This window comes from Amblyomma mixtum, chromosome 3, assembly GCF_055824585.1.
Source record: "Amblyomma mixtum isolate Tamu chromosome 3, ASM5582458v1, whole genome shotgun sequence".
Lineage (NCBI taxonomy): Eukaryota > Metazoa > Arthropoda > Arachnida > Ixodida > Ixodidae > Amblyomma > Amblyomma mixtum.
Window position 1 is genome coordinate 169,006,231 of NC_143014.1, and position 16,613 is coordinate 169,022,843.

General features: G+C 47.4%; 1 protein-coding gene across 1 annotated transcript in view; it reads right to left on the bottom strand.

Annotated features, from left to right (window-relative positions):
- Nucleotides 1-13,143, bottom strand: part of LOC149352661 (alcohol dehydrogenase class-3-like) — a 38,927-nt gene extending 25,784 nt beyond the window's left edge. The window contains exons 1-6 of the mRNA XM_089581876.1: nt 12,054-13,143; nt 11,787-11,937; nt 10,053-10,154; nt 9,590-9,731; nt 6,842-6,929; nt 2,007-2,139 (exon numbers count right to left, since the gene is read on the bottom strand). Coding sequence (XP_089438002.1) covers nt 2,007-2,139; nt 6,842-6,929; nt 9,590-9,731; nt 10,053-10,154; nt 11,787-11,937; nt 12,054-12,277 — 840 coding nt within the window. The 5' untranslated portion in view covers nt 12,278-13,143. The remainder of the gene's footprint in view (nt 1-2,006; nt 2,140-6,841; nt 6,930-9,589; nt 9,732-10,052; nt 10,155-11,786; nt 11,938-12,053) is intronic.
- Nucleotides 13,144-16,613: the final 3,470 nt, after the last annotated feature.

Here is a 16,613-nt window from a genome sequence, read left to right on the forward strand (position 1 = left end):
AATAATAAAAAGAGGGGGGAAAGAAGGAGGCAAAAAGTACTGGTAGGGAGGAGGGGTAGGGTGAAAGAAACAATAAAGAGGCAATGTGGAGTACTGAAAAGACCGGTGTAATGTGACTGAAGAATGAATGGTTTAAGTTCTTCGAAGTTGTGGCCACGTTGATTAAAATGTTCTGACAATGCTTTGTAGACATTTTTTACAGTGTTAGCGCAGTGGCCATTTAGTTAACTCTCATTGTTGTCCTGTTTCTCTGATATATTGTTTCTGACAGGAGGAGCATTGAAGCATGGAGATAACATTAAATGACGTGCAGTTAAAGCAATCTTATGAAATTGCTTGCCGTGCTTCTAACAGTAGTGTCACTTTGTAAATGCTTGTATGTCTTGCATCTAGGTCTAGAGCATGAGCTTATTGTCGGCGGGGGTTTCTTATTGAGCCTATCATGTACTAGTATATATCTCAGGTTTATGTTGCGACTGTATGTCACCCTTGGTACATCAGAAAAAATTTTCTTGAGACAGTCATTACTAGTTATAAAATTTATTTATTTATTCAAACACCCCAAATGCCCTCTGGGAAAGGTTCAATCTGTCAATCTTACGATCACGCACAAATACCTAGGAGCCATTTTGAGATCGAATCTAACATGGCATCATCACATCAACGTTAATCTTGCATTTGCTAACTGCACATTCGGAATAATCAAACACAGACTAAAGCAAGCACCTTCACACTTAAAAAAACTCGTGCACACCGTTTTAATCATACTAAAATTCAATATGTATGTGTCACCTGGGACCTGAGCCAGGACTACATCGTATGTAACATTGAATTCCTTGAAAGCCGTGCTGCATGTTTTATTTTTTTCAGACTATTCCCCGTACTCCAGTGTTACTTCTTTAAAAAATCATGCTGAACTGGATCCCCTATCACTACAACGAAAACACACTTTCCTATCGCTAACAACAACTTCTTCCAGTCACCCTCTGTCATTTTCCCCTGCCGAGATCACCCTTACAAAGTCAAACACCCAGCGTGTCATTCAGCTCACTTGCACAATCATTCGTACCCAGAACCATAATAGATTGGAATAACCTACCGTCTGACATTGCTACCAAAGCTCACCTCGATAAATCTGAACAAATGCTGCGCACTTACATCAGCATGCAACATCTCTGTGCATGATTAAAATGTATTTTTGCTATTTTTCTTTTGTGTTCCTTAATGTCTTTGCCATCCTTCTGATTTTGTTTTTCATTTTTTCTCTTATTGCGGAGATTTCAGTATTCTGAATCTCAGTTGTTTGAATTTGCACGATTTCTTCTAATTTTGTGCTATATTGGTTTTGACCTTACTTAAGGTATTGGCGTCTATGTTTTTCGTCGTATTTTTTATATTTTTTATTGCATTCTCACAAATTGTTATTACAGTGTGTTTTTTGTGCATAAAAAAAATCACTATTTCCTCGCACTGCAAGGCTTTAAAGAGTGACCTTTTGTTCGTTTCAAGAACTGCTACGCCATCGTCTTGTTCGTGGACACAAACTCGCCGTTGGTACTACCCACCAGACTGTGTTAATTAAAAAGATAATTAGTGACTCCTGGTTGATTAGCTAGCTCATTAGTGTGATTTTTTTTAAGTAACTGTCGTCCTTCGCGGCTGAGTGTGTATTCCTGAAAAAATTTTGTCTCTCAAACACCCTATTTTCAGGAATTTTTTAAGTGCTCATTGAAACACCCGGTATAGTTCTGTCGGGAGGAAGTCCGCTGAGCTGTGGGAGCGAACATTGGGGGAACGGAATGCAAGCGAATTTTTCTGCCCGCTTTAAAAGAACGCTGGCAGTCTTTTGCTAGTGTGAACCTCGCGCGTCTAGTACGTCGACGAAGGGCGCCGTGATCCGCTATGAGAGCGGCGGTGATGTTCCGAGTCTGACTGCGCGCCGAGCTCCGGCGAGTGCCAGGAATGGGTTTAATCGCGCGCTCTTGGAGCAAACCCGAATGCCTGACCTTGCAGAGCGAGTGCTCGGACAGCACTGTGTATTCGCTGAAGGTGCTGGTGCCCATGAAGTGGTAGATGCGGTGGCCCTGGCACATGAAGCGCGTCGTGCCGTCCGGCATCAGGCCCCGACCCTGGGTCATTCTGCGTGTGGGAGACAATCGCCGCATGCGCCTGGTCAACGTGCAGTTCTGATTACGTTTTTCTGCGCTGCCAGTTTAGAACAGAAAGTCACGTTCGAGAGAGAAATGAGTCAGGATCTTATAATACGTCCGACGATTCAGCCGACAAGGTGTATACTGTCATTGAGCCTGGTGTCATCGGTTCGATCCCCAGCGTAATTTTCGCTGCAAAAAAAGTACTGCAGTAATCCTCGCGCTGTGCATCGCAGCTCCTGTGTTACTCTAGATAATAAGTGTTTATGATATTCCACACACATTGTTGTCTGTAACATTATTCGTCTCACATGGCTAATTCTGTGCAGTTCTGTCCCAGTCTCCTCAGCGAGATGCATTCTGCGTTCCTTTATCTCGGTGTGCGGTTGCCCGCCCGCCTGCTCGCACGCACGCACTCTCACTCAATCAATCAATCAATCAATCAATCAATCAATCAAGCCAGCAGGCCTCCTAAGCGCAACTTCGGGACTTCAAATAGTCCCAGCAAATTTCCGACATCGGCAGCATGTTTATTTAAAAATGCCGCGGAAAACTATGTGTTTGACTAGGCTGTTTTGTTACCTAATCTGATATGTATTTTGTTCAAGCTTACGTTTTTTTCTTTCTTTGCTGTATTACATTACATTTTGCATTTACTTATTGTTTTCATTTTGCTGCATTGTCTATACTTTTTTTAACCACTCCCTTCTGTAACGCCCCACTGGGGCCCTGAAGGTATTGTAATAAATAAATAAATAAATACCTATTTGGTCAGCTTGCGACTACCTGGCTGTTAAGGAGACTGCTCTTCAAACCGCAATCAACGAGGTTGAATCCTTCACCTCCTATAGGGGCATGAGCTGTGCACTAGACAAATCTGAGGTCATACACATTCACAGCTGCTACTATACATCGCCCGGGACTACAGACCTCCATATACACGGTCGCCCCCAAGCCGAACATTCTTTCTTCCACGTACTCGGCTTATGGATCCAACTTGACGGCCGCCCCCTTCACACCATCACCATCTGCCGCACTACAGATCTGAACATTGCCCGCATGATTCTACGCGTTGCAGGGCATGCGAGAACATTGTACCCTCCGCTTGGTCAACGCTTTTGTCTTTAGCCGCGTTCGATTACGGCCTCCCTCATCGTAACTTACAACGTACCGACATAAATAAGGTGGATATCCTTCTCAGAACACTCTGCAAATCCGCCCTGCATGGGCCTCCCCATCCGCACCTCCACCACGCGTCTTCTAGCACTGGGCGTCCATAATCCCTTCGAAGAAATTTAAGACGCGGTTCTCACATCTCGACGAGCTCGCCTTATCACCACGCCGGGCGACCCCCAAGTTCACCAAACCATAGCTCTGACGGATAACCGCCCGTCGTTCGTTCCTAACGGGAATGTCGCTCCACTTCCATGCCACATCATCATGAATTCCAATCAACCCGGCGCCAGGCATGTGTATGTTGCCGGGATAGTTGGTTCTGCATGTTAACTTGTAAATCAAGGTGCTGCATTGACACACACAAAAAGACAGGACGGCAAGCAAGGGCCCCTGTGCTTGTCGTCCTGTTTTTGTTTTGTTTTTTTGTGACAGGACGGCAAGCACAGGTGACAGGCTTTTGTGTGTGTGTTTTCGCCTACAGCTACGACATGACCAATCCGTGGTTGACATGGATGCAGCGTCGTACCCACTCCTACACAAATGCGCCGTAGCGGCTGCGGACCGTCAACAGGCTCAGTACATGGCAACCTCATTCGCTGCACCAGACCCTGCTGCGGCGGAAATCAGTGCTATCGTTCTTACCATTAAAGCTCAGAACATGCAACACCGCAGCTCCCACATCTTTACGACTCTCAGGCTGCCTGCCGTGCACACACAACGGTTAAGGTACCCCGTCTTGCTCTACGCGCCCTGGGACTCGCGCTCACGCAAGACCACGTCCTGACCAGGACCCTGGGTCACGAAGGCTACGTTTACGCTCGCTCTCGCTGTATTGCGCGACTTACGCGACAAGCGTGAGCGCGGCAAATTTTCGGAGCGCTGCTTTCCACTTCTCGCATGCAAAGCTGCAGGTCAAATCAGGCCTGGATTTCACCTCTGGAGGCTCGGCGGATGGATGGCTGTGACGTCATACCACGTGACTTGTCGCAGCTGTTACCGCTCGTTCCTCAGCTGCGCTGACCGCCGCTCTGGCCGCTCGCTTTCTCCAATTGTGTCACCTGACTAACCACGTGATTCGCTCTAAGGCCAACGCTCGCCGCCTATAAATAGACACCGCAGACATATGGAGCCAGAACCGGTCACAGGGACGAGTTGTTCGACTGAGCATTGGAGGCGCCGGGCTGCTTCTAGCGAACCCTATGACAGAGAGCAAAGAAGCCGCGTTGACTAGAGATAGTCGCGAAAGTGGGCCCGTCTAGTTGATGAAGAACGGGAGGTAGTACGTCTGGAGAAGCAGCGGCACAGGCAGCTAGAGTATCTCAAGCGGAAAAGGGCAGCGCACGCTGCCGTTTCTGCGTCGACATCGGCCACTGGTTCGTTTGCCTTTCGCTCCTATAACCTGGCTCAGCCAAGTTGAGCCTCACCATTTTGCGTTTCGCCTCCATCGAAACGCGGCCGCCGTGTCGCATGAAAATGAAAATTGGTTTTGAGGAAAGTAAATGACGCAGTAACTGTCCCACATCTCGGTGGACACTGGACCGCGCCGTAAGGGAAGAGATAAAGGAGGGAGTGGAAGAATAAAGGAAGAAAGAGGTGCCGCAGTGGAGGTCGCCGGAATAATTTCGACCACTTGCGGATCTTTACCGTGCACTGACATCGCACGTAGGGCATAAAAGTGGCTTCTGCACAGAACGCCGGTGCACTTTTATGCGTTGAACAGAACGCTGGTTGTGTTCGATGCAACGCCCGGCCGCACACGGCCAAAGCTCCTTATATCAACGGAGCTGTCGCTCGACATTCTGTGCTGCAGCATTGAACCCATGTAAGCTTTTGTAAGTTTCAGGTGACTTGCCGCATATATTAGCTCGCGCACCACGTCGGTACCAATTTAACACCAAAAAGTTCAGCACCTGGGATTCGGCGGTTCTATAATGCGTTCTGTTGCTGATCACGAGTTCGTGGCTTGAGTTCCTGGTAGTGGCTTGCGCATTTCGATAGGGACGAAATACAAAAACGCCCTAGGCAAATTTATCCCTAGCCGTCCACTGCGACGTGCTTCATTACCTGGGAGCAGCTCTGGTACGTTAAAGGGGCTCTGAAAAACGTTAATAGGAAAGTACGTAAACTCGTTCAATCGCTACATTCTGTTGTCATGAACTGAGTCAAATAACACACTATACACGCAGCAGAGAACCCACAATCGCGCGCGAAAGTTTGCGAGTATTTCCCGGTGACTTTTTCACGCTCGCGCCCTCCTCCGCCGCTCGCTCCTTCGTAATTCTGTTCAGCAATGGCTATTGGTTAGATTCTTTCTGGTGTCACGCAGCCACCATGGTCGCGGTCAGTCAAAAGCATCGCTCCGGTAGGTCAGGAAGCTCTGCCCTGCGGGGAATTCCCGCGCGCGTCGGAGGTGGGGCTGGGAGGAGCGCCGACCTTTGAGCGTACAAAAAGAAGCCGGTCGTGGCGAAATTTGAGGAGAGCAGAGGGAAAGGCGGGGAAAACATAGCTTCTACAAGACGCATTAAAAAAAAAAAAACGCTGCCGCATATTCGTGAAGCGGCGCCTTTTGACAGCCCAGCGGGAATACCGCACCTTTATTGAGTGCTATGGGCTAATTGTATACTGCAGATGTTAAAGGGGTCATGACATGGTCTACCAACAAATCGTGCTTTTACGTCGCAGCTACTAGCCACGACGTTATTATGCGTACTTAAAAAGAACTAGGGCTCTACGCGTGCATTTGAGCTAAAAATTGTAATTTGAAGTTATCGGCTCTAAGCCCCTCCTCCTGGCAGCGACGGCCATATTGAAGCAGCCTGAGTGATGACTGCGCCGTCGTCTGCTGCAAAACTGCCGCGCGCACGGTCGGTGGGGAGCAGAGCGCGCGCCTACCCGAGCGCGGCCGAGGCACAATAGACACATTTAGCATACAGTGTACCGTGTTACCGTTTACCGGGAGCCCTCCCATCGCCACTGCGCATGCGCAGATCGTCTCGAGGGCGCAGATGGCGCCAGGTACCCGGCAGCTGCACGCACGCCTGCCGCATCAGGACCAATCGCTCACTGGCAGTGGGTGGATCCCGGTACTCCGGTAACGGTAACAGTAACACGGTACACGTTGTGCCAAAGATATGTCTATTGCGATGAATTCGCCAAAACCGGGCAGAAGCTATACACAGAACAGGAAAGGACACAGGCCTTTGTCTCCCCCAACTTCCCCCTTCACCCCACCGCAACCTAAACCTGAACAACGAACAACTCACTCCCCTCTGCTCACTAAGCGCAATTCAGTCGTTCAGTCGCGAGCAAGCACGTGAGTGCCAGTCTATGTCGTCACGAACCGCGAGCGCGCCATTGTTGCCTGACTGCCACGCGGTTCAGGAGGACTTTTTTAACAAATGAGCTCATATTTTGCCCAGTTGCTCCGAGATGTATAGCTAACAACATGCAATAAACAATGTCTGAAAAATGGTGTCATGACCCCTTTAAGATAAAGAACAACGGTAGTGCCGTACCTGATTTTGGAGCACAGGTTGGTGCGTGGGTTCTTGCAGTACCGGCACTCCTTGCACTGCGGCGTGGATAAGGGGATCACGTGGTCTCCTGCACTGACGCCAAGAATGTGAACTAAAGGTCGGCGCGTATTGCACCCTGCAGAGCAAAGAGAATCGACTTGCCCGTACACAGCGCCCTGTAATGCGGATACGGGGCGTGTTATCGACGGAACGGAAATCGAGAACTGCATCTGCGTGATCCTTGGAGGCGTCGAAAGACGCGTGGTACCTTCCAGCGTTATAATGGTGTCCCTCGTTTTGTGGGCAGTCGAACTCTTTGAAAATTCTAAACACTTCGGCACCATCCCAAATGGCAGAAGGCAACCCACGCAACAACAGTCGACAGCGTTCGTGGAAACACGTGCTTCAAGTGGACTTGAAACTAAACTAACGCTGAACTAACGATAACTTCAAAGCACGCGAATTCAGTTTTGCAAACGAGAGCAGAACGACGTTTCCCGCATTCTCGTATTGTGGCGTTTCGTACTGTGCTGTACGGCAGCTATCACGCCATTTATATCTATCGTAGCTATAGCTATCGACGGCAGTCTTGTACACTTTAAAGAAAAGAAGTAACCGATTACAATCGCAATTACTGATTTCAGCGGTAAATTATATCTCCCCCCCCCCACAATATATATATATATATATATATATATATATATATATATATATAAAGTAAACAATTGCGTTAATGGGTTAGTGCCCATATATGCGGAATTGATAATTCATTATTTAACGTTCATAGATCGCTGGGAGTACTCATACGGCTCCCAGTGCAGAGGTGCAGCGGTTAAGCGCTTGATCTGTTATCTGCTGCAATTCTTACGCTGTTAATTTTCACTAGCGGTTGTTTTTGAAAGCCTTTGTCGGTGTTTCCTCCACGTTTTCTTGTGAAAACGTAAACAGCGGCACTGAAAAGATTCTCGGTGTACGCGTTTGAGGGAAGGGCGGAGCTGTAACGCACAAAGAACTTGCGCACCAGCTCTTAGTTACGCAGAACGCTGCGCTTCGTTGCTTGCTCTCGGGGAGCAAAGCTTAAGCTCCCTAAACATGACATTCTGAATTGTAAATTGGGGGGTTTAACGCTACGAAGTGATGCATGGCTATATAAGGGCCGCCTTAGTGAAGGGCTCCATATTAATTTTGACTACTGTGGTGTCCGGCTATCGCCGCCGCCGTCGCTAATGCGCATGCGCGCCAATAACCTAATAAAAGGCCTGCACCGCAACCTACGGGTGGGTTATTCTCGGCCAGCCACGCACCGACGAACATGCGGGAATAAACGCAGCGTTCGCCCCTGGAAACTTGTCTGCTCATTCGCATGAACGCGCGCTCATGAACCACGCATCACAACAACTACCTTGGGTTTTTAGCATGCGCCGACATCGGGCGTTTTCGTATTTCGCCACCATCGAAATACGGCGGCCGCGGCCGGGGTCGAACCCGTGACCTTGGGATCAGCAACCGAGTGCCAAAGCCACTGAGACAGCGGCGGCTAAACATGACGTTCTGTTCTGCTGCCGTGAAGAAATGCTAACAGTGGAATACCGCGCTATAGTAAAATGCAGGCCGCTCGGGCTTGCATCTCCGGACGTCATCGCGCGCGCGGCTTTTCCGCATCGCGTAGAAATATTCCGGGCTAGCACTGGTGTTCGCCACCAATTTCTGCTTCTCGAAGTTATAATGGGGTTACTATAGATTATTGAAAAAAAAAGGATTACCGATAACTTTGGCCCCTGCAAAAAGTAATGCATTATAAAATTTGAAGCAAATGTAATTCATTCCAAGTAATCAATCACTTGTTAAGTACAACTCGGACCTACAGTTATGCAGCGATGTTTAGTGTTTTTCGGTTTCCGCTTCGACAAACCGTGCACAAGAAAAAGGCACCTGCCATGCAGTTCCACCACATGGGGCCGTCTATTAAAGGCCGGTTCACATGCAAGCGACTGAGCGATTGAGCTGCGCGTCGCAGCGAAAATTTCCAACTTGTTGAAACCTCGCCGCTCGTCGCAGCGACGACTCAAAACAGGTTTTTCCGCCGCGGCGACAGAATTCGCTATAGTAGGATACAACTAAAAAAAACAGCAGTTGCTAACACTGGGCCGTGGTCCGCGGCGTCTTGTATTACTCCGCTGGCCAATCGCAACTGTAAACGAAATCAGCTTTTTAATGTTTGACTATATCAAACAATTTGTGAATAAAAATTCTAGAGCGCATAATTTTTTTTCTTGTCATAAGCTCCTTGTTAACGTAACAAGAAGCGTTTAAGCAGCGGAAAACTTTTTTTGTCGTGGAGGAATTCTGTGCGCGAAGCCTGAATATGGGCGGAGCTTCACTGCAGACTTAAGTTGTATCCGACTATAGCATTTTCGCTTGCATGTGAAACAGGCTTAAGGTAACCTATTCAAAGTTTTCGCTCGATTGCGTTGAAACCCCGACGATGCCCATAGACGAGAGACACTATCCTCTATGCGCTATACTGTTGAAACGAGACTCGAAAGCAGCTGTATACTGCAGGCAGTCAGGAATTCCGGAAACGAGTCACAGGAAGGAAAAATGGCAGGAAGGTGGCACAGATGACGGGGCTTCTTGTCAAGTTTTGGATATAAGAACCACGAAATCATTCGTGGTCATTAAACCTCGTTTAATCAAGCATTGTTTGAACACACAGCTCGAGAAGCTCTACGTTTGAGCGCGGCGTACCGGGCTTGAAGTGGGTCACTTTGGGTCCTACGCTTTCGACGATGCCGGCCCCTTCGTGGCCCAGGATGCAGGGGAAGACTCGGTCTGGGTCCAGACCTTCCAGCGTGTTCGAGTCGGCGTGGCACGTGCCCGTGTGCAGAATCTGGGAGATGAAACAGTTACAGTTGTGACTTATCCAAATACCTATAGTCGCAAACGTATGGTTCAGCGTCGTTTCTTACAGATTTCGCTTATTCTTTACTGTTACTGAAACGAGCCGTGCAGCTATAACCCCTGCGATGCAGATGGTGACTCGCCCATTTCGTGGATCTTGTTACCGCTGGTTTTCACAATGCGTAAGTACGGGGCCCGAGTTGGCCGTATGTGATGGCATTTGAAACCGGCTGAATCCGAACGAATACCGCATGTGTTACTGCTTGAATATGCGAGCCCGGAAGGAGCGCAGTCACGTGCACATGCCCACCTTGACGCGCACTTCTCCCTGCCTGGGCACTCCCACCTCGACGGTCTCGATGCTCAGTGGCTCCGAGGGCTCCCACGCGATGGCCGCCCGGCAGTAGATGGGCTGCAAGTGGGCACCGAGAAAAAAGCTCATTAGCTGCCCCGTAGTTCTTCGCAAACCCCGCAAGGACGACGGAACGGCTTATAGCGAAATAACTGCCATGTATTTGATATCTCGTTTTTACGATGTAAAATCTTCTTATAAATGGATATAACGAACCCCATATGAACCTCATTGGCCATTTCACGCTGAGTATATCGATTTATGGTGTGCAGTAGATCCGTAGCCATTCGATGCGGCAAATTGGAATCTGCGCATAACCCGCTCTTGTCGAGCACCGCACAAAACACGCGAGCCCTCGTGTAGCGTGTCTCCTGACGATTCGTCGGCGCGACAAAATGTTAACGCCAGCGCGCTCATCTTCGCTGAAACTCGAGTACACGGCCCACGGAACAATGACACGCAGAGTTACCAAGGCCATTTGAGTCCTCCGTTCTACAATTTCCCGGATGCACATGGCCCGCTTCAAGCAAGCACGCTGTGCTGCTCAGGCGCCATGTGCCGTTTAGAGGGTAGCTGTGAGCATGGCGTACCCGTTCACCTCCCACGAAACACGAAAAGCGCTAATAGACGTCTAAAAAAAGTCTCGGAAGAAAAAGTTTGACATCTAAAAGAAGTTTCATCTAAGCAGTTTTTTAGACTTAGACGTCTACTAGCCCTCTATTAGCTCTGCTAACGCTACGCTTGTATACGGCTAGAAAACTTCTGAGGTAGAACTTTTTTAGAATTTTTTTAGACGTTCCTTTTTTTTCCGAAATGGGTGCCTGTAATATCTTACGCATTTCAAGACTGATTTTTAGTGCTGCCTTTAAACCCTCTAAAGCTTTAAAAATGTTATAGTTCATTTTTCTTGTATACACTCAAAAATGAACTCAAAGCTGATTTGCAAACACCCGAAAAATGAGCACACTTTTCAGTCACTGCATTACTCTTTATTGAATCCAGTGCATACACCCACACAAAAAAAGAAAGGGACCAGGAAATTAATGTTAGAAGCCATGGAGGAGGTAGCTTCACTGGTTTGGCTGACGTTGCAACGGTAAGCACTTGGATGGCGGGAAAGTGTCGAGCAGCAACCAATTGTTAAATCAAAAATTCATTCGGCCCCGGGCCTTGTTCACAACGGATGCGTTGATGAGAAAAGTTGCTGTGATGTGGACGGCAATGAAGAGATCGCTAGGTGTTCCAAACATCGCTTTTCTTGCAAGGAGGATGCCAACTAGACGGTATACAAGGGGAAGTCAAATCCAGCTCTGTTCAGCAGCCTGCAGAAGGGAAAAATATTAGAGTAACCAAAAGCACAGTCAGTCAGGTGCATGTAGAATGGCCAATGAGGAGTCGGAAGCAAATAAGACCAGGAAATGGCAAGGAGTGACAGAACAGGCAATAAAATAAGCTAACCAAAAACATATATGCATATGATGTCATTGCAAGCGGCATTTCAGCAGAGTGCTACGGCTCACCATAAACTCAAGAAGTCAACCACTGTGGAGGCCTTTAAGAGAAGCAAAATTCAAACAGCGTGCATGGACACTGAAAGCCAAGCAGTCAATAGCAAGTGCACTGCCTTACTGCGATGCACACTGTACTCACAGAACCTCCTAAGCTGCATCTCGCAAACAGGCTTTCTCTTACCTGAAAGAAGTGGCTGATGGTTGCCATCTTGCACCGTCGCACGAAACCATAGAAGAGATGCTGCTGTCCTGGTAATACCTGCATCACTTCAGTATACACAAGAGATGCGTTAAATCTTGGACCTAACCTTGACAGCCACACAGGGGCACATCTGAAAGATAAGACAAATAAAAGTGCGTGTATATAAGGCTCTTAACACTGCATTGCCAAACAAGCCCTTTCTAATCTGTACGATGAAGCTCAAACAGCGGGCAAGAGATTACTTACACCACTGCACAAGAAGCATTTGTCCAGATTCCCACCTCAGAACTGAAACAATCTCCAGACCAAGTCTTCTGAACAACCAAGTACAAGGTGCTGCGATTAATTTGCGTGAAACTAGACCAGGTCCTTGCTCCTCCGGCCAACAGTTGGGGTCCTAAAGGACAAACACATAATGGGGCTTGTGGAATGAACATTAGCAAACAGCCTAGACCTATACAAGAAATCATGAAGTGAAAGAAAAGGTGTCAGCTGCAAAGCGTGCTTACCAAAACTTGAGAAGTTGAGCAGGCAAGGAGGTCCTCTGAAAACCATTGTTGAACAGCCTGTACCCAAAACGAAATGCACACAGTGAAGCAGGGACAACGCCAGCTGTGCATGGCGCAATGGTTTCCCAAAAAATAAAAGCTGCCACGCCTGCAAAGAGCCGTAGTACTTCACTGCACTGTCAAACAGCCGGCACACATACAGAGCAGCACCACTGAGTAAACTACCTTTGTGCCGGGGCTCTCAATCGTAATGAAATAAAAGCTTGACAGGACAGGACAGGTCCTTCGTGCCCTATGCCTTCAGTTTTAACAATGTACCGACTAGCCCAAACAAATACCTTAGTGAAGATAACCAAAGCCTTTTTAACGGGAGTTTCACTGACGGCAATCACAGCAAGGAGAATTGGAGCACACAGGTGGCCAGATGAGAGTCCTTGGCAAGAATAAAACCCTGCCAGAATGCAATAGAGCACAGACTTTAATCAATGTCTAGGAAAAAATTCGCGCCTTATCAACGTACGCTTAAACAAAGCTGGTTGGTTTGAAGCTTTGTCACGTTCACATTGTCACCGCCTTGGTAAAGAAAGTAACTCGCATAGCCTAGCTGTATCCACTTAACAAAAGCTCAAATAGCACTTTGGTATGTAAAGCACTGGCTGATACTGTTTTGTGATTTGTAAACCAAAGGAGTGACACACTAGCCGACCGTTCAATCAGGCGCGTTAGCCGACCGTTCAATCAGGCGCGTTAGCCGACCGTTCAATCAGGCGCGTCAGAGGCTTAGCTAAAGCAAGGCCGACACTTTCACCACAGAAAAGAAATGGAAGGTTACTTACTTTTGCGGAAAACGAGGCTCACATCTCAGTGCAAAACTGGTAGTGAACGATACCGCAGAAAAAGGGGAAACTGCGAACTGCAGCGGCGTCAAGTGCCAACCAGCGCGGAAAAAAGTGCGCAGCGAAACGTACAACGTACGCAGCATCCACTTCGCGCGCGTAGCTATCGCTAGCCTCTGCAACGCCAAATGAAGTACTAAATTTCTAAACGTAAAAATAAACAAATCATCAAAGAACCAAAAAAAAACAAACAAACTGAATCTAATACTTTCATGTAAAACTAAGCACTTGCAGCTTGCACTAAGATTTATTTCCGCTTGAAACGGTTAAAACCACTTTGGCAAACTAGCCATATGAACTAGCCTGCATGGATGGATGTATGGATGGATGGATGGATAGGAGCGCCCCCTTTGAAACGGGGTGGTGGCAATTGGCACCATGCTCAGCTTTTCTTTATTTATTATTTTTTTGTTTACTGTGTTGGCAATTCTCATTAAGATTCTCCATCACCTTTGCCTACGGTTTCCTACTATTCTAACCTTATGCCACATCTCTGCTTTTCAGCCACCAATCCTCCAATCGCTTTTTGCTGACTTCCACTGCAGATTTATTTACATGACCATTGTTATCTTTAAACCCTAGGGCCTCCGGAAGAGTGACTGTGCCTGCATCGACGTCCGGATGGATACCATCACATTTGAGTATGAGGTGTTCAATTGTTTCCACAGATCTACCACACACTGCACATGTGTCATCTTCTTCGTTAAATTTCTTTTTGTAGCTGCGCGTTCTAAGACACCCTGATCTAGCTTCAAAAAGTAGGGCACTGCCTCTTGAGTTATCATAGAAATATTCTTTCCTGATCTGCCTTTTCCAGAATCGATATAGTTCTACACTATGTTTCTTTTCCATTGAATTCATCCAATTTTTAACTTCCGCGTTTTTAACCTGTCGTTTAATGCTCTTTTTTTGTCCGTCCTCATGACCGGCATACTTACTGGTTAGTTTTCTAGTTCTTTTCCGCCACTGTGAGTCAACGTTCTTTCTGTATAAATATTTAAATACCTTAGCTGCCCATCTGTTATCGTCCAATTTCCTCAGGCGTTCTTCATATAGTATTTTACTCTTAGCTTCCCGTGCCTCGAACGATGCCCAGCCCATATCCCCTTGTACTGCCTCGTTTATGGTTTTGCCGTGGGCACCTAGTGCTAATCTTCCAACAGCTCTCTGATTTACGTCTAATCTCGACTGAACTTCTGCCCTTAAGCACAGAACCGCATTGCCGAAAGTAAGTCCCGGCACCATTATTCCTTTCCAAATACCTCTTAGTACTTCATATTTGTTGTACCCCCCTAATGCCCTATGTTTCATTATCCCGGCGTCTCTTCGTCCTTTTGCCCTAAGAGCCTGTTCATGCGGAGCGACACCAAGCAGCAAGCTGCGGCAAGGTCTATTGAAATAGGTCGCGAAGCCGGAGCCCGAATGCGGTCCAGAACCAAGTGCTAGCGACATCAAATTATGGGTGGAACTAAAGCGCCAAAATGAAATGAGTGGACAAACAACTAGAAGAGGAAAATAATTAGGACATATTTTGTGTTTCAAAAGCATTCAAAAACAATTGCAGTGATTCCTTTTTAAAATATTTTAGTTGTGTGCATTTTGTTAGAAAGTATAGCGCTTGCTTAGTAAAAATTTATGACAGCGTTTGCTCAGAGTAGCGGCAATGGCAGCGGGACGATGCCAAGGTTGACGGTGCTCTGATGTAATACCCTGGTCATATCTTTTGACCATTCTGCTTGCTTTTGTTTGAAACTCGATTCTGCTAGCCCTACTTTTTCCTCGTTGCTTGTTGCTCGAGTTCTTGGTGTGCATCGTTCGTGTACAGTTTCCGCTTTTGCCTTTTGCCAGCGCTTCTGTTTAGTTTCGTTCCGTTGGGTGCGGTTCTGTCGCTTTTGCCCCCAAAGGGCATCGTCTGTGGCCATGGCGCCCCGTACGCAAAAAAGAGGTGTGCGGTTGCACGATGTGCGAGCGATAACCTGTCTGGCGGCGTCACATTTCATCGCTTCAGCGCGACACCTGCGACATTCAGCGCGACACCTGAGGTGAGGACGAAGGAAAAAGGCACAACGAGAACTGACTACCTAAAAATAGCGTTGGTGGTCGGCACTCGTGTCTTCTTTCTTCGTTCTCGTGTCGGGTGTCGCGCTGAAGCGTCGCGGCGTTCAGTAGTTTATTTTTCCCGCCAAGCAGCACCTGACGCTGACGTCACGTATATGACGTCACTAAAACACGTGACTTCGACGTCGCGTTTTTGTTTTAATTATGACGTCAGTTTTTAGTTGTCCACGCATTTCGAAGACGGCGCTGGCTGCGCACCACAAGCCGCCATGTTTTGAACGTATGGGCTTCTATGCAGCCTACGCTACCATAGTACATCTACCTTGGCTGCGGCGTGACTCAAGAAAGATTATTGCCTCCAAGATCTGCCGACACGATCCCAGGTAGCACACGGCAGCGGGCCAATATTGGAAATCCACTGGCAAAGCGTGGCCCTAACTAGGCCCAGAGTTGCCAGTGAGCATCCGATATTGGTTGTGCCACTCCTTAGCACATCCAACAATGGCCCTGGTTGTCCAACGCTTTACCAGTATTGGCTGAGCCATAATTAGATCCTGGCTATCATGGGCCAGGTTAGCCAGGATTGCCCCACTGTTTGCCATTGCTGGCTGTGCCATCATCGAATCCTGGCTATCATGGGCCATGTTAGCCAGTGTTGTTCCACTCTTTGCCAGAATTGGCTATGCCATTTCCGGGAGCTGGCTATATTGGCCTAGGATTGCCACCGCTTATCCAGTGTTCAAAGTATAGTGGCAAACGTTGGTAAACATTGTGTCATCCATTAAAATGGGTTCAAAATTATTTTTATTGTCGAGTACCATTTCGGCAGTTCATAATTTTCGAACGCGCTAAAACATGCGAGTTCAAAGATTTGGTTTTATTTATTACTATATTTTAACCGAACACTTTTGCAGTTTGTGAGCAAAGCTACCCATGATTCCGTTGGAAAAGCTGCACTCTGGTTGCGCAGTGAGCGGCAATAATACGTTTAGGAGAATTGCGATCGAAGTCCTGTTGATCGGAATTAACGTTCTGATTACACCCGACACGCCTTCAACAAAAATTGTCAACAGGTGCCTTCAACAAAAATCAAATAAGTTTCATTTGATTAAATTTTTGGAATAAAAAAATCACTTTATTTTTATTCGCTCTAGGAATTCACTGCCGCAGTACGCAGCTGGTGTCTGCTTCAGGGAGATCGCGATACAAACGTAATAGATGCGCAAGTGCATTCGCTAAACCGAAATTGTGCTCAGTTTTGGCAACGTCCAGAAACGAAGCAGTCGCCTCGTAATTTCGAATTATGCGTTGCGCTCGTGAAATATTAGGCGGGTGCTTCATAA